The following is an 18,230-nucleotide window of genomic DNA, read 5'->3' as shown; positions in this document are numbered from 1 at the left end:
CGAGCATTCTTCTGAAATCGTTGTTCTGTACATCCAAAACATGTCTTCTACCCGTGATTTTGAGGCCACTGCCGAGGAGTCTGAGTTGTTCGTCGAGAACCCGACGTCGACGTCCGAAAGGGACGACAAGAGCACTGCTGGCGAGTGCCAGTGCGCTCTTCCTATTGACCTCTACCAGTACATCGTCCGGAAGTTCATGCTCGAACCTTTCGAGCCTGAGTTTCCGGAGCCTCATCAGACGGTGTACGATGCCCCCAAGGGCAAGATAGGGGTGTACGCTGCATTCTTCGTCTATGGGAATCTGAGGTTCCCATTGACGAAATTTGTGTACCGTGTTCTGGAGAGACACGGTGTACACTTGACGGAGGTACACCCAATGGCGATCGCGAAGATCCGCCATTTCGAGTGGGTGTGCCTCATTATGGGTGTAGAGCCCCATGTCGACCGCCTGATGACCTTCTACTCCTGGAGGTGCATCCAAGGGTGGTACACCCTGGTCAACCGGATCAAGGGTCTGAAGATTTGCGCCACCGAGCGCAGTCTTCGGTCTTGGAAGCGGGAGTTCTTCTACATCTCTGCCCGTGTCGTCCCTATTGCGATGACATTCAAGAACGGGAGAGCACTCCCCAACCTTCACGCCTCCAACTACCAGGAGGCGGAATGGTTCTCCAAGATTTCCCGGATCCAGACCCCGGTTTACCGGTTTGCGGAGTCCGGGATGGTGATGCTCGGGATGAGCCGGGTATGGAAGGATGCCGGCTCTGAGACTCCGCAAGTGCCGATCGTCCTCGAATACGGTTTGAACTCTGTCCCTTACGGTATGCTTTATTTTATTTGCTAGGTTAGGGTTTTTGTTCTAACCATCTCTTTATTCTCAGAGGGAAACGACTTGCAGTCTCTCCTGCAGCCGCGGGAGGCTGGTAGTCCCGCTCGGATGGGTACTCGCGCTCTTGACGAGAACGAGTTGCCCATCCTTGAGCAAACGGCGGATCGGTTCGTGGAGGTCTGCCCGCCAGGCCACGAGATCCTGAGCGCCAGGCGGCCAGGTAAAGAACTTTTTAACCCTCGCCCTGTCAATGCTGAAACCTCTGCGGGAATTCCTCTAATTTTGTCTTCTTCTGATGAGGAATCCGCAGATGGTCCTTTCTTGGCGAGGAAGAAGAAGGCTGTCGGCGGGAAGGGCAAGGCGAAGGTTGCCTCCACTGCCGATCCGGTGAATCGGTCTGACTCAGAGACCGAAAGTGAGGAGGTGGCGGGGAACCCTGGTGGTGAGACCACTGTTCCGGAGGTTCAGACGGCTGTCACCTCTGAGCGGCCCCGGACGACGACGGTGACCAGCGTGAAGAGGCCGGCTCCATCGGGTTCGTCCCCGCCTGTTCGCACCTTCAAGCTCAAGAGGACTCGTAAGTGTAAACTTAACAGCTTTAACTTCATATCTTTCTGGCAATGTTTTTAATGTCTTGTCTTCATGCAGGCGTGGATGCAACTGCATTCCAAAGCGATGCGGGGAGGAGCGGTTCTAGACCCATGACGGCAGGTTTGGTCAACCTACCCGAGGCGATGACCCAGGCGGCTGCGTCTGTATGCGGTATTGGTTCAGTTGCCCATCCTTTTGAGGCAACTGTTCCAACTGTATCGTCATCCCCCGCCGGCTGTCAGTGTCATATTTACTAAATCTTTCACTGAGCCGGCGGTGACTATTTCTGCGGGCTCCTCCGCAGCGGCGACCACGGTTGTGAGTTCACCTCCGGTGAGTTCACCTCCGTTGGTTTCCGTTGCAGCGGCCTCCACCACACCTCCTCCGGCGCCGGCGACTACGGCCGGTCCTTCAGGTATGCACAGGGTTGGGGCGTCTAGCCAATCCTTGCCTCCTTCCCATCTCTCTGACCTTTTGGATGGATATCCTTTAGGTTCAGGTGATGGGTTTGGTGGCTATCGGCCTGTTGTCGACCCTACAGGTGCGTAGGGTTAATTTGGCCTATATTCCTTATATCATTTCTTTTGCTAACTGTTTTTTGCTTTATTGCAGTTCGTGACTCCAATGAGGTGTACGCTCCTCGGTGGAGTATCCGCCGGGGAACGACCCTCCGGACTGCTGAGGATTGTGTCGAGTGGACACGCCACGCCGCCCCCGCTGGTGCGCTGGGGGAAGCCATGGCCAGCTACCAGGAGGGTAGGCTGTCCAACGAGCTTCGGATTCTCGTTGCCCGGATGCAGCCGCGTGTCGAGCTGCTTTGTCGTGAAAACGACAAGTTAAAGGCGGCTCGTAACCTTGAAGTGGCTCAGGCACGGGGTATCCGGGAGGAGAATGCGAAGCTTGCCGCCGTTGCTGCGGAAAAGGAGAAGGCCTTCAAGGCCCTCGAGGTTGAAGTTCAGGCCCGGCTTGAGGCCCGTTCCAAGGCTGCCCAAGCTGTTAACGAACAGCTTCGGCTGGCCAAGGAAACTGCACGGAACGCAACCGAGAGGGCCACCAAGGCTGAAACTGTTGCTGAGCCTCTACGCATCGAAAATGAGGAACTTAAAGCCAAATTAGAGAGGCTCCAGCAGGCTCATGATGCCTTGGCCATGGAAGATGCCAAGAAGCTCCAAGAGATCTTGGACCAGAGGGGGGTGCTTGACCATACTGAGCGTAAGCTAAAGGGCGTCGAAGAGGCTGCAGCCAAAGATGTGTTGCTTGCCAACCTTACCAAGAACGAAGCCGAACGCGCCCGTAATGAAGCTCAAGCTGCCCTCTAGGAGGCTCTGGTTGCCAAAGCATGGCTTCTTCGAGAAGCGTTGTCGCAGGTATGTGCAGCTTCCTAACTTCTCACTTCTTTACGCTTTTCCTTACTCTTGAGTTTGACAAACTTCTGTTTTGTAGGTTGTGCATCGGGTGTTCACGAACACATCATATGACGATGCGATGAGCGCAGCCCTCAACGCTTCTCATGAGGATGGGGAAAAGGCTGGCTTCCTGCTTGGTCTAGGGTTTGTTGAACAAGGCATCCCGCCTTCCAACTTCCCTCTTTACAATGTGGATACTGAAGCTGCGTATGACCAAGCAGTGAATCAGTATGCTGCCTTCCCGCATCCGGTGGTGGAGAAGGTGAACGAGATTGCTGCTGCTGATGATGGGCTAGCTATCCTTAAAGCTTTCCTTGAACCGTCACACTCTACTGATGGTGCGGGTCCAAGTGGAAGTGGTCCTGAAGCTTGATCCTTTAGATCCCTTTCCACCATTAGAGTAGATTTTTATTTTTGTATAGCTTCTCTTGTATGCGGGTATGTACCCAGCAATCCTTGTAATATTTGAATTTCGATGGAATAAAGATTATTTGCTAATGCATTGCCTTGTTTATTTCACGCATATTTTGATTTAACTTAGCAATTTCTTAAGTACTTGGATAAGTTAACTTTTCAACGTGGCAGATAAATAAGTTAAAGTTTTGCTTCCTCTTTCGTGATTGTGCGGGTATGACCTTCACTTTCACTTAGTAGGATGTCTAAACTTTACTTATATATGTCCTGCGTGGAAGTTTTCCTCATCTTTTCCTTATAAATTTTCTAAGTTTTTTGAATAAGTTAGCCTTTGTAAGCGCGGTTGTTAATAGGTTAGTGTTCAGTTTCCTCTATCATGATTGTGCGGGTAGGACCGTCACTTTCATTTAGTGGGATGACCAAACTTTACCTATAACTGACCTGCGTGAAGGTTTTCCTTATCTTTTCTTTAGAAATTTTTATCATTTTATGTGTTTATGCGGGTTTTGCCGCCTTCCACACGCAACGACTTACTTCTTCCCATATTTATGCGGTGAATACCGGCATATCAATATGGGAAGTTCATAAGTATAAAGGTAAGGCTATCTACACAATGTGAAAGGAGAATCATTTCCATTAGAAGTGGCTCTAGGCCTTTTCTTTACAAGTTTGGAATTGATCTACATGTAACATTTGCGTAATTGAGCTCCATTCCATGTTCTTGGGATGGGAGTGCCATCGAGCCTTTCGAGCCGGTATGCGCCATTTCCCAGAACTTCTTTGATAATGTATGGCCCTTCCCAGACCGGGGCCAGCTTTCCTGGGCGTTGTTGGTTCGAAGCCTCGTTGTTACGCAGTATGTAGTCTCCTACATTGAAGCTGCAGAGTTTTACCCGCGTGTTGTAGTACTTTTGCATTTGTCGCTTGTAGTTCTCTTCACGCACTGCGGCTAAGTCTCTGCGTTCCTCGGTTAGCATAAGGTCTAACCGTCTTTCCGCATCATTGTCTTCCGGCTAAATCAAGACCCTCGGTGAGGGTAAACCAATTTCGACTGGGACCATGGCTTCAGTGCCATAAGTGAGGCTGAACGGGGTTTCTCCCGTACTGGCCTTTTTCAGCGTTCTGTTTGCCCAAAGGACGTGTGGAACTTCGTCCACCCAGCCGGATCTGTGTTCCAGAAGTCTTTTCTTTATGCCGTCGACGATGCTCTTATTTGCTCTTTCCACCTCACCATTACCCTGCGAGTGTGCCACTGAGGTAAAGGTGTGGGTGATTTGAAGTTCTTCCAGCCACTTCTGTAGCTTCTTGTCAGCAAAGTTGGTGCCGTTATCGCTCACCAAAGTCTGTGGAAGTCCAAAACGACAAATAATAAATTCCCAAATAAATTTTTTAATATGTTTTGCGGTTGTTTGGGCTAAGGGTTTTGCTTCTATCCACTTGGTGAAGTAGTCGATGGCCACCACTAGAAACTGAACGTTCCCTGCTGCTGTGGGAAATGGGCCTGTCACATCGATGGCCCACTTCTGAAATGGCCATGAAGAGGTGACTGGAACAAGTTCATTCTTCGGGCGATGCGTGTTGAGTGCGTAGAGCTGGCAAGACCTACACTTTCTGATGTATGTCAGCGCATCCGTATGCATCCCCGGCCAAAAGTATCCCGCGTTGTTTAGCTTGGCTACAACAGCGCGTGGACCTGCGTGTACTCCACAGATGCCCTCGTGTATTTCCCTTAGGAGGTAGTCAACATCTTGGTTGTCTACGTATCTTAGGAGTGGGCCAAGAAAGTTACGTCTGTAAAGGATGTCATCGATGAGTTGATAGTTTAATGCTTTTCAACGTATTTTTCTTGCCTGTGTTTTTGACTCTAGTAGTGTACCCGCTGCAAGGTAATTTATTATTGGTGTCATCCACGTTTCTGTACCGGTTTGGATGACACAAATTTCCTTGTGCGGGACTGATGGTGCTTCAAGGAGTTCAATGCGGATGTCCTTTCCCAAATGGGTGAAGGCTAATGATGCAAGCTTGCTTAACGCATCCGCAGATTTGTTTTCGCTACGCTTGACGTGTATGACTTTACAATCATTAAAATCGCGCATAAGGGTTTTTGCTTGTGCGAGGTACAGGGCCATTGTGTCGTTCACGGCCGTGTACGTTCCATTTATCTGATTGGCTACTAACATGAAATCTACGTGGGCTTCCAAGTTTTTCACCCCCATTTTACGCGCAATTCTCAGCCCTGCCAAGAATGCTTCGTACTCGGCTTCGTTATTCGTACTTGGAAAATCCAATCGAATAGCGTAAGTGTATTCTTGGCCTGCTGGGTTGGTTAATTTCAACCCTGCGCTTGAACCCTCGTTGCTGGCTGCTCCATCAGTGTAGAGTCGCCAGACATCATTGATGTCCTGTGCTGGGGAGGGTTGAGCCTCCTCCTGGCACTCTTTCTCCCGCGAAGCGGGGACTTCTGCAATAAAGTCGGCCAGGACCTGGCCTTTCATAGCTGGTCTTGGCTTGTACTTTATCGCATATTCCCCCAACTCAATTGCCCATTTGGCTAGACGTCCCGATAATTCGGGTTTGCCTAGAACGTTTGCGAGTTTGAAGTTGGTGAGAATGGTGATTGGGTGACCCTGGAAATATCGTCTTAGTCTGCGTGAAGCTTGTACAAGTGCTAAGACTAATTTTTCCAGGGTGGAGTAGCGGGTTTCTACGTCTGTTAGGACACGGCTAACATAGTAGATTGGCATCTGGATGCCTTTCCGCTCTGCTAGCAAGACTGCTCCGGTTGCTCTATCTGTGGCGGAAAGGTATAGGATTAATTCCTCACCCGCTTCTGGTGCTGTGAGCGTTGGGAGTTCAATCAAGCGTGACCGAATCTCCTGAAAAGCTGCTTCCGCTTCTGGTGTCCAGCGGAAGTGCGTTTTCTTTAAACAGTTCCTCAATGTTGACACGAAAGGAAACGACTTATCCGCATGGTTTGCCAAAAAGCGGTTAAGTGCAACTAGTCGTCCATTCAGTGTCTGAGCTTGCTTGATGGTAGTAGGTGATTCCATTTTGATAATGGCTTCGACCTTTTCAGGGTTCGCTCTGAAGCCATCTTTAGTGACGATGACCCCTAAGAACTTCCCTTCTTCCATCCCAAAGGAACATTTGCTCGGGTTGAGCTTCATGTTTATCTTCCTGAGCGTGTTGAAAGTTTCTTCGATGTCTTTCAACATCGCTTCTGCGTCAGGGCTTTTGATGACCAAGTCATCCATGTAGACTTCCAAGTTCCTCCCAATTTGGGCAATGAACTCTTTGTCCATCAGGCGTTGATATGTGGACCCGGCATTCTTAAGTCCGAATGGCATCATTTGAAAACAAAATGTGCCATGGGGCGTCCGAAAAGCGGTTTTGTCCTGGTCATCAACGGCCATGTGGATTTGATGATACCCCTTATACGCATCCAGGAAGCATTTAAGGCGAAACGGTGCTAACGAATCTACCTTAAGATCAATTTCGGGTAACGGATAACAATCTTTGGGGCATGCTTTGTTTAAGTCTTTGAAATCTATGCACATGCGCCATTGTTTGTTATTCTTCGGTACCATAACAGGATTTGCAACCCATGTTTGATATCTGCTAACGCGTACGATGCCCGCGCCAAGGAGTTCCTTGACTTGGGTTCTACACGCGTTAGCTTGTTCCGCCCCCATTACTCTGCGCTTTTGTATGACTGGCGTAAAAGCCGGGTCACACTTCAGCTTATGCTCTGCCTTACTTCGAGGTACACCAGTCATGTCAGCTGGTGTCCATGCGAAGATGTCAGCGTTTTTCAGTAGTAAGCGTTTGAGTAAGGTGTGCGTGGGATCAATGACTGTTGGGCCAATGGTAACGGCCTGGTCAGGGTATTTGCCATTGAAGGCCCATTCTTCCGGTTCGGTGAATGTTGGTTTAGCCATCTTTGGTTTGGGTTTAGATGAGACAGATGCGATGCATACCTGGGGAATGCCGGTGATCATCGCTACACCCTCAGCTGTTGGCCATCCCATCATGCCGTGGACTGAAGATACCACGGCGTTGAATCTTGCCATCCTGTCTCTCCCCAAGAGAATGTCGTATGTGGTGTGGCTTCCTCATTACGACAAAGTCCACATCTTCTGTGCGGGAGTGTTTCCCGTCCGTGAGAGTGACGGGGAAAGATAGGATACCCAGGGGGGTGTTTGTGCTGCCGTCGAACCCTTCCATCGAGGCGCAGACCGTTTCTAGGCGTTCCTTGTCTTCGTCATCTAGCTTGTCGAAGAACTGCCTGTACATCACCGTTGACGAGGCGCCGTTGTCAGCAAGAGTGCGTGAAGTGATGTAGTGCCCCAGCTGGCTTTTGATGACGATAGGGCCTTCTTTGCTGGGTCCTCCTGGCACTCGCGGGAAGCGCACCTCAGCTTCCTTCCACGCGCATGGTTCTGTCGTTCGTCTTTTTCTTCCTGTGATGTTAGTATGAACCATGTGGATGCTGATGTCAACGGGCTTTCGTCCATTGCCTTTGTACCGTTTCTCATTCCTCCCTCCATTCTTGATTGATGCCACGAGGTGCGTAAGTCTTCCATCCTTGATGAATGTTTCAACAACATCCTTCAAGGATGTACACTCCTCAGTGTTGTGACCCTTTATCCCGTGGAAGTCACAGGATTTGCTCTGATCCGCATTAGGTTGCTGCCGGATCATTGGAGCTTTTGGCCATGGGAGTTTTTCGGTGGCAAATATCTCCGTGACGCTTTTGGTGAGTGGCGTCCACCGGTGTTTTTGGCTTGAAGGGTGCGTGTTATCCCTTCCGCCAACAAGAGGGCGAGAGCTGGATGAGGTGTCAAAGTTTACCCTTGACTGCCAAATACCTAGCTTCCTCTTTTTGTTCTGCCGGGCGATCCGAACATTGTTTTCTCTGGTCCTCTGCGTGTATAGGTGTGTACTCTGGGGGAGATCCCTACCCAATTGCTTCTCCGTCTCGGCAAAGCGCTTGGCCGCCGTCATGTTGGCATCCCATGTGGATGGCATGCCGTCCTTTCCCGTCAACGTGCGGATAAGCTCTGGGTATTCGGCACCCTGGATGAAAGCGGCGCGAACAAGATCTTCACTTATGTTGCCCAGACTCAGCTTTTTGGAGTTGAAGCGAGTGATGAAGTCTAGTAAAGATTCATCCTCCTCTCTGACGCAGTTGAGGATCGTCCACTGTTCTTCAGTATATTTCCTCTGTTGACTGAAGTGTTGGCTGAACTTGTGCTGAAAGTCCGTCCAATCATAGATGTGGTGGACCGGTAAACGATCGAACCACGCCCTGGCCGCTCCAACCAGCATCATCTGGAACATATAACACCACGTGGGTTCCGTCCAGCTGCTGACGGTTGCCCCCGCTATGAATCTGTTCAAGTGATCATCTGGGTCGGACATACCATCATAAGTGCCGATGTTGGACATCTGTTTGGCACTTCTCGGGGCGATTGCTTCCGCAATGTCCCTTGCAAACTTGGACTTTCCTGCATTTGCGGCAGCTGGTCTAAAGGTTTTGGAGAAGTCACGTGGTTTTCCTCCCGCGGTCCTTGGTGTGAAGGTTTCTCCAAAATTCCTTCTTGGTTGGAAGTCCGTTTCCTTACGCTTCCCTTTCGCCCTGTGGCGAGGGTTTGCGTCGGTGTCGGATTCCTCCCGATCATCGTCCGAGTACTCGCACTCACTGTTCATGTTGAGCTGTTGTCGAGTACTTCCGAATTCGTCAGCCTGTTGGAGTGAACGCAAACGTTCATCCAACTCAGCTTGGAACTCTTTCTGACGTCCTTCGGCCCACGCCTTAACTTGATCGAGTGTTTGGCGAGGGAGCCTCGCCTGTTTCTCCAACTGGGCATCAGTGAACCCCAGTGAAATATTGTTTACTGCACTTACCCCGGCTTGGGTAACCGGGGTAGTGTTCGTAAAATTTGTATAACCGCCGGTGTTCCCCCCAGTAGCTGGGGTTGTGGTTACCGGGGTTTCTTGGTCACTTACTGGCCTTGGGACCGGAGTAACGTTAACCATTTCTTCAGAAATTTTGAAAAAACTGAGAATTAGTTCTAGCTTTTGTCCCACGGATGGCGCCAATGAAGAAACACTAATCGACCCCGGGCAGATTATGGATAATCTGGGGGTTAAGTAATGTTTCCCACGAGGGTTAGGTCCGGCAAAGAAGGATGTTCTTCAGATGACCTGCAAAACAGACACCGTAAGCTCGTCACTGAGAGGGGGGGTTCCTCCTTGTGACCACCATCCGGCGTGAGAATCAGACTAGATTGCTCTGAATATAAATGTATATTGAGAGAAATAGCTAGTGAAGGTAAAATACCAGATGATCCTACCGTTCCAAGGTGTTGGAGTATTTATAGCCGAAGGTAGGTTTCCAAGCAGGTACAGCCAGCTGTAGAATATTCCTGTTCTACCAACTATGGGCTACGCACGTGCCATGCTGGTTGGTGGGTAGGCAGCGGCTGATAGTGACCAGGCCGGCTGTGTACTATTCCTTTTCCACCAACTGCAGGCTATGTGCGTGCCACGACAAGGGTTGGTGAGTAGGCAGCGGCTAATAGTGACAAACAGTACTAGAGCATGCTCCTCGTACTGTTTGTCGGTGAGCTGTCACCCTGTGATTGGTTCATGGGCTGCTTTGGTCAGATCTTGTCTATTTTGTCCATACCTTGGCAGGTATAGTACAAAAGATCTTCCAGAAGCATACGGACTGGCTCATTTGGGCGGGAGTATTCCCGCCTTGCTCATTCCTTCAGGTGACACTGAATTATTGAGTTAGTGCCTTGTGCGTGTAGCCTTGCTATTAGTGCGGGTAGCCTTCCCTGATGGCTTGTATCCGCAGCTGCGGGGACAGGCGGGATACTTCACCATTGGGAGGTTTTCCCTGCGGGAACAGCTGGCGTACTGCGCGTAAGGTCTTCATCTCTGAGCATGGTGGGTCCTGCGGAACCAGTTGGTCCTTGCGCAAACGTCCCTCTTCAAGGTGAGTCTTGCGGGTCCAACTGGGCTCTACTGGGACCTACCTTTTCAGATGGGATAAAAGTAAACACAGAAAAAAGTCTAATAAGTCGTCTGCTATTTTCTGATTCTGTTGTTGTTTGAATAGGTCAATTACAATTTACAAGACCCTTTTTCTAGAAATAAATAAAATAATCAATCCACAACATGATTTAAAAAACATGGGCTTAGTTGGTTGGAATTTAAAACACGTCACATGCACGTAAAGAAATAATACAATTGAATTGACTGAACATGGAATACATGGACTGAAATTTTAAACTTGATATTGCCATGGTGTTGCAAATGGGTCATGGCAGGTTTCAATGTGGCGACGGCCAGTAGGTGGTGTACTGTACAGGGCTTAATTTGTTTGCACACACTTTTGGTTATCAAGTTTGTTTTTTAATAGAACCCAAATTAGATCCTAACTGAAGTAGATTTAAATTGAGTAATTGGTTCGTCGTATAATTTTGGTAGCATCTAAATGAACTTATAAGACCATCTGTTGTGGTTGTGGTTGGGGGCGCCACCCATCAACCCACTGTCAAACCACAACACCTTGCTTTAACTAGCCAAAGCACAACACACAGTCGAAATGTTTATTTACTTAAATCAACTCCTTTTTTCCCCTTTTTGCTATTAAAGTCAATAGTGTGTAGCTACCCCGAGATTTTATTTGATGGTGCACTCTTTATCTACGTTAAAGGAATGCTCAAGGGTTATACATATACACACGACACGAGTCGCACTTGTATATACACACGGCGTTCATTTAAGAACCAATAATATGGAAAAGCTAAATGTAGGGGTATGGTACTAAACCCGGTTTTACGATCCTAAATTTATTATGTTTGGCTTATTTTATTATATGGACTAATACAATGTTATTGGGCTGAGGGGGTTTTGTGGAGGTAACCCTAACTGGGCTAGGCCCATTAGGGTACCATGATGGTGGCCATGAGACTCTCTATATAAGGAGGTCTCCACCTCCTTATCAAGGGGTCATGCTCAATAAGAGCCACCACCACTTTTTTGTGTCTGTAAACAAGAAATCCTCAGGATATCTTAGCAGTCACCTCCACACTCCCAAAAAGCCATCGCAGGTCACCAGCAGCTGATGAAGAAGATCAAGACGTGGTTCGTTCATCTCGAAAATCCGTGGAAACATCGTCATGGATCAGGTCAGATTCATTTCGTGCTTCGACATTGGCGCCATCCGTGGGACGGCAACGAACTACCCTTCGATCTTCATCTCGGCTGTCAGATCTCTCCCAAGAAAAACCCAGATCTGGAAGTTTACAGAAAAAGACTTCAAGGCTTGTTCTATTAAAGCTCAAAAAGATCCATAGATCTAAAAAGAGGCTTCCAGATCTGTGCGCAAGCTTTATTATTCATACAGCTCATAAGACGCCTCGCGCGCAAGCTGTTATTATTATTACAGCTCATAAGACGCCTCGCGCGCAAGCTGTTATTATTCTTATAGCTCGTAAGACGCCTCGCGCGCAAGCTTTATTATTCATACAGCTCATAAGACGCCTCGCGCGCAAGCTGTCATTATTCTTATAGCTCGTAAGACGCCTCGCGCGCAAGCTTTATTATTCATACAGCTCATAAGACGCCTCGCACGCAAGCTGTTATTATTATTACAGCTCATAAGACGCCTCGCGCGCAAGCTGTCATTATTCTTATAGCTCGTAAGACGCCTCGCGCGCAAGCTTTATTATTCATACAGCTCGTAAGACGCCTCGCGCGCAAGCTGTTATTATTCTTATAGCTCGTAAGACGCCTCGCGCGCAAGCTTTATTATTCGTACAGCTCATAAGACGCCTCGCGCGCAAGCTGTTATTATTCTTATAGCTCGTAAGCCGCAACTCGCGCAGGCTTTATTATTCTTATAGCTCGTAAGCCGCAACTCGCGCAAGCTCCATTATTCTTACAGCCCGTAAGTCGCCTCACGCGCAGGCTTTATTATTATTATAGCTCGTAAGCCGCAACTCGCACAAGCTTCATTATTATTCTCATAGCTCGTAAGTCGCCTCACGCGCAAGCTTCATTATTATTATAGCCCGTAAGCCGCAACTCGCGCAGGCTCTATTATTATAGCTCGTAAGCCGCCTCACGCGCAAGCTTCATTATTTTTACAGCTCGTCACCATCATGAAGAAAACCTCCCAAAATTCAAAGACAATAAAGACAAGGCCAAAGAACAGGGAAAAAACCGCCTCATAGCCTAACACACCTCATAAAGTCCAGCGCTCCACCTAGACGCTTGCGCGCCCAGGAGCAACGCTGGACTTGGGGGGGCTTGTAGGGGTATGGTACTAAACCCGGTTTTACGATCCTAAATTTATTATGTTTGGCTTATTTTATTATATGGACTAATACAATGTTATTGGGCTGAGGGGGTTTTGTGGAGGTAACCCTAACTGGGCTAGGCCCATTAGGGTACCATGATGGTGGCCATGAGACTCTCTATATAAGGAGGTCTCCACCTCTTTATCAATGGGTCATGCTCAATAAGAGCCACCACCACTTTTTTGTGTCTGTAAACATGAAATCCTCAGGATATCTTAGCAGTCACCTCCACACCCCCAAAAAGCCATCGCAGGTCACCAGCAGCTGATGAAGAAGATCAAGACGTGGTTCGTTCATCTCGAAAATCCGTGGAAACATCGTCATGGATCAGGTCAGATTTATTTCGTGCTTCGACACTAAATAATATTAAATACATAATGCACAACGTATAAGCGTTTTATGTTCTCACAGTTCTCAACATAAGTGGCTAGAGCTATCTCTCTTCTAAAATAATAGACTAGAAAAAACAAAGGATTACTCCAAAAACTAGAACTTTATTATGATTGCTTAAAATGTTAAAGCCACCAAAAACCTGCTTCTAACTTAAGAATTGAAAATTCAGAAAGAAACATTACTGCCTACATATTAGTTTGTCAATAACAACAGCCAGCAGCAATTCAAACTCCAAATCCCAAACAAAAGAATGATGTTCACAACAAAACTCTTACTCTTCTTTGTTTTCAAACATCTACAAGGATTACAAACAAACAACCAGACCATCCATGTAACTGATTACAAGAAATAATCCGGTGTCTTGCGGGTAGTATCCGGTTCAATCTGCCTTGGTGCCGGATCAAATTGAAGAAAATTTTGGTCCATGTTTTCCCCTATTTCAAGTATCGCAGCCATGTTCCCGCACCGATAACAGTAGTTTGGAGCACTAAATACCGTCACCACGTTCTTGTCCTGACATTACCATAAGGATAAAATGGTCATTTCACAAAAAAGTTTTAACACACTTTTGTTTTTAACACCACTTAGTGAGAAGAACCAAGCGTTTTACAACTGAGTGATCAGTGAAGACCGCGAATGTAATTTTTTGGAAAAAAAAAGGATCAATCTAAGCTTGTAAACGATTTGGATGCTTGTTCAGCGAGAGGTTCGTTATAAATGAAGGAACCTGAACACGGCTTGGTTGTTCATTTATGTTCATGATCGTTAGTTTGCGTCATTCATTTAAATCTGTTTTGTCTGTTCGTTTACGTTAGTTTATGTTTGTTTAAGTTTGTTCCTTTATGTTGGTTAATATATTATATTTAAATTTTTAGGCCTGTTACAATTTACGAGGTTTAATAACTTTTTAGGCCCAACACATTGTTGTTTGCATTTATTTCTAAATAACGTTTGTTCATCTATGTTCAGTTATAGTTCATTTTACGTTTGATTATGTTCGTTTATGTAAAATAAATGAAAAAAACATGAACAAATCTTATGTTCATTTATGTTCGTTAGTTTACATTTGTTCTTTCATGTATATATTCATTAAAAACTTTTAGGCCAATTACAGTAATAACTTTTTAAGCCCGATACATTGTTCGCATTTACTTTTAATCACCTAAGTTAGGTATGTTCATTTGTGAACCGTTCGAATATACCTTTAACGAGCGAACGTAAACGAACACGTTCATGTTAAATCTCTTAACGAACGAACACAAACAAAAAACCCCGTTTGTTTAACTATTCGTGTTCGATCGTTTGGTTCATTAATGTCAAGCGAACGGGCATGCTCAGTTCGAGCTTGTATGCTTCATTTACAACCCGTAATCTAACCTGACACCAGTTAAAACCCTCCATAACAAGCTGATGAGCTCTTGATATAAGCGAGAGCCCATTCGTATGGTTAAAGTGAGATGCTATATCTTGTCCAAATGTGTATCCGGCCCCACGTGGAGATATTCCCCACCCGCATCTGTCATCAGGGTCGGACCACAACAGGTCACACATTGGTCCTTCATGTGGGACCTACATTGAACTCACCAAAAATGCATCAGTAAACTACAAAAATTCAAATCACACGTTCAAGAACAAAGGCAGTACAGACTACAAAGTACCTCTTGAATGCGGTCCAATGCTCGGATATTGTCTAGTGTATCCAGTGACGGTGAAAGTCCTCCATGTAAGCAAAAGATCTATAAAATATTAAAAAAAAACGAAAGAAAGAAACTGTTTTATTATCATAAGATGAATGAAATTATAAAATAATGAACATGAAATTTGTAAAAGTGTAACCTGGCTTTCAATAAGTGCTGTAAGAGGTAGGTAATCAAAAAGATCGGTAAAATGCTGCCAAACGTTAGCATTTCCATACTTTCTCAAACATTCATCATAAAATCCATATCTGAGTTGACCAAAAAGTAATATGAGTAAAGCTAAAGAGCTCTTCAAGAAATGTTGACATATATGTACGTGAGTGTACGCATTTCTCAATTTTTAAGATAAGATAGGAAAAGTCTTACACTTGAGTGATCTGTCTGCTTTCATGATTCCCACGAAGAATTGTAATTCTATCTCTATAACGAACTTTTAGAGCCACTAAAAGTGTGACGGTCTCCACGGAGTAATACCCACGATCTGTGATAACAATTTGATTAAAATCAAAATATTAATTTTAATTAAAAAAGAATATATAGCTCCCACTGAATTGATTATAATTATGAAAGATAACTACACTCTCAAGACCATCTACCGCAAAGTCATAGTACTATCATTAGTAGAAGCAATGTTGCACAACCACAATATATATAATTATTTTACCATCTCCGTTTGACCTAGTTGTAACCTATTTGGCTACATGATGCAACATATCACCTTCTTAGACTTATATATTGAAATATATATTTAATGTTATGTAGACCTTGGTTTTAAAAGGCGTGAGGCGAACTAGAAAACGCCTCAGGGATGAGGTGGTGGCCTCATGTACTAATGGGTCAAAATCAAGGGTTTGTAAGAGGTTGATATGTAAAAACAACCAAAAGAAGAATAATTAAAAAATGCACTTCATAAGAAGGTTGATATGTAAAACAAAGAGAAAGACGCTTGGAGTTCTAGTTGTAAATAAAGCTAAAAGCAAAGGTGAGTCTTGGACCTAGGTTCAAGGCGCTTAAAAAGCGGAGGCCCGAGATAAAAAAAGGCGCATAGCATAAAATACCATTTTTTAAGGGTTTTATAGACACATTTTTTGCTTGTTAAGCCAACTTTAGGCTGGTCACTGTTCCTTTTTGGATTTTTGATATTTTAGACTAGTTTGCCCAGAGCTTGCAGAACTTTGCCGAAACTTTCAAGATTTGGCCAAAATCTCACCCTAAGGTTCCTGTAGGGCCTGAATAGCAAGGCACTTTACTGCTCATAGCCTCGCCTAAGGGCCTAGGCGTGCGCCCAAAGGGCTTTTGACAACATAGCGTCTAGACGCCTAGACAAAGCGCACCAAAAACACCTTTCGCAAGCAAAAAGGCTCTTTTTGCAAGATTCTGGCCAAAATATTGTTTTCCAACAACTTTCAAACAAGATTCTGGCGAACTTCTGCATATTCCGGACTGAACAACTAAACAACTACTAAACAACTACCTAATTGCAGAAAACTCACTTTCTCATATTCAGCATCAATATTATCCTAAACAACTACCTAATTAATCAATTCCAGTTATTTCACATCAACAAAGATAGTAATACATTAATGCACAAATATACTGCTTTATCATTCATGCTGACAACGATCTAACCAACATATATAATCGCATCACATCATGACATCTATGTGTTTCTAGAATTCCATATGACGGCCAACACTAAAACTCTGCATCGAATTCTAAATTCTAACAGCCTGAAATATACTTAAATTGTGCGCTCCAAATAATCTTTAAGCAAGTAACCTCACATGATCGCACACAAATCGTCTTCTATTATACACACTCGCACAACAAGAAGATTGACATACGCAAGCAACAAAGTTGAATAAGCCACAACTGTCTAGTGACAAATATAGTAATCATCCTAATGCTAAACAAGCAATCCAAAAAAACCAACTTTGTCTCTCACGACCGACAGAATTCAATTCGATTCAACCGTGTCTACGTCAAACAATAAAATCACTGACGTACTGATTAACAGTACGCAAACATATTCCAAACACCAGAATTTTAATGTAACAAAAAAAAAATCCTCTATTTATTATTTCATTGAATGTCCTAAAGTCAAGGAAGATGCTATACATACACCACCCCTAGATCCAAACGGCGGCACAAGTGCCACTTCATACGCACAAACCACAGAGTAGTCGCATCTATCAATGGGCCAAATGAAGCAAACTTCTACCTGTAAAAATAAAAATCCTGACTAGGCGCCGATTAATCCCCAATAATCACTAGTCAGCACCCCCACCGACTAGTATCGGATTAATTGTTATTTGGTCAAAATCGGTCAAAACGGAAAACTTTATACATAAAAATTTGGTGTGTGTGTTTTCCAATCGGATTAATCCCAAATAGGTCATGTAGGCCTAAATGTAGTTAAATATAAAATAATAATAATAATTCTCACCAACGTAATCGCCCATGAAGAGATAATTGGTGTCGGGCGGGTTCCCACCGATGCGAAAGAGCTCAATGAGGTCATAAAACTGGCCGTGAATGTCACCGCAAACCGTAACGGGACATTTAACCGGCTGCACATTCCATTCCTCGACAAGAATAGCCCTGGCTTGATCGCAGAGAGATTTGACCTCGGATTCGGTCAAGGGTTTGCAATCCATCAACTGCTCTATTAACCGATCTAAATCCGCGTGCGATGGCATTTTCTTTCAAATTCACACAGATCCGAAAACAAACAGATAATAAAAATTGAAGATTTCGATAACAAGGGAGGAGGATTATTTTGTGGTACCATATAGATTTAGAATTTTAGAATTAGAATTAGATTTAGATTTAGATTTAGATTTGAAAGACATCGATTAATTCCTTATTATAAATCTAAAGGGTCATGTTTGACTTTCTTTTATCATATTTCCTACAATGTAATCAAAACAAAAACGTAGTTCAACGATTGATATTGCAATCGGCAAAGCCTACGCTAGCTTCAGTATTCGACAAACCAAAGGAAAAGTGATGTGCTTTCCTGTTTCCACCCTTACATGTGTAAGGTCACACATTCCACCAAATTCTACAAATTTATCTTCCTTTAAAGTATGATAAAAGGTCGTACGAACACCCGATATACACCATCTTCTACATTACTAAAATCATTCAAATACATTTCCGAAAATACCACTATCTTAGATATGTCAAACTTGGAAAATGAATCTCGTATATTTAAATCATATATATATTCTAACAAACTAGTTAAGACCAATGTTTTCAGACCTGGCCCGGACGTCGACCCGGACGCCTTACCGGGTCAAAGGTCGGACCGAACCAGGAGGGTGAACCGGTGTTTGACCGGAAGGACAGCATAAATAATATACATATATAAATTTTAAATGTATATACGAAAATAACTAGTTTACATGATAACAACCTAAAAAATATGCAGATTACCTAAAATTTTTTAGATAATAATATTAGTGTGGCTAACCCACAACTCTTTTAGTACCTATCCAGGAAATTTTAGATTGCCCATTTAGAG

The 18,230-nt window shown here is 45.0% G+C and overlaps 1 protein-coding gene across 1 annotated transcript; it reads right to left on the bottom strand.

Moving 5' to 3' along the window:
- Window positions 1-13,088: 13,088 nt before the first annotated feature.
- On the bottom strand, window positions 13,089-17,408 carry LOC143605077 (serine/threonine-protein phosphatase PP2A-2 catalytic subunit-like). Its single transcript, XM_077081328.1, has 6 exons — window positions 17,151-17,408; window positions 15,071-15,185; window positions 14,844-14,952; window positions 14,666-14,743; window positions 14,385-14,576; window positions 13,089-13,520 (listed from the first exon to the last, which is right to left on the bottom strand). The coding sequence occupies exons 1-6, from the start codon at window positions 17,401-17,403 to the stop codon at window positions 13,347-13,349; spliced, it is 921 nt and encodes a 306-aa protein (XP_076937443.1). The 5' UTR covers window positions 17,404-17,408; the 3' UTR covers window positions 13,089-13,346.
- Between the last annotated feature and the right edge of the window lie 822 nt (window positions 17,409-18,230).

The sequence above is a fragment of the Bidens hawaiensis genome, unplaced genomic scaffold, assembly GCF_021521415.1.
Source record: "Bidens hawaiensis isolate Kalapana, Puna unplaced genomic scaffold, B.hawaiensis_p1.1 tig00067837_1, whole genome shotgun sequence".
Lineage (NCBI taxonomy): Eukaryota > Viridiplantae > Streptophyta > Magnoliopsida > Asterales > Asteraceae > Bidens > Bidens hawaiensis.
Note: the sequence above shows the minus strand (reverse complement) of the source record. Positions and strands in the feature narration are given on the sequence as shown.

Excerpts from the sequence above, each read along its gene's own strand:
- LOC143605077 (XM_077081328.1), bottom strand. The coding sequence starts at position 17,403 with ATGCCATCGCACGCGGATTTAGATCGGTTAATAGAGCAGTTGATGGAT. Across the intron at positions 15,186-17,150 it reads CTTCATGGGCGATTACGTTG|ATCGTGGGTATTACTCCGTG; the intron begins GTGAGAATTATT and ends TTGTTATCACAG. Across the intron at positions 14,953-15,070 it reads AGCAGACAGATCACTCAAGT|ATATGGATTTTATGATGAAT; the intron begins GTAAGACTTTTC and ends TGGTCAACTCAG.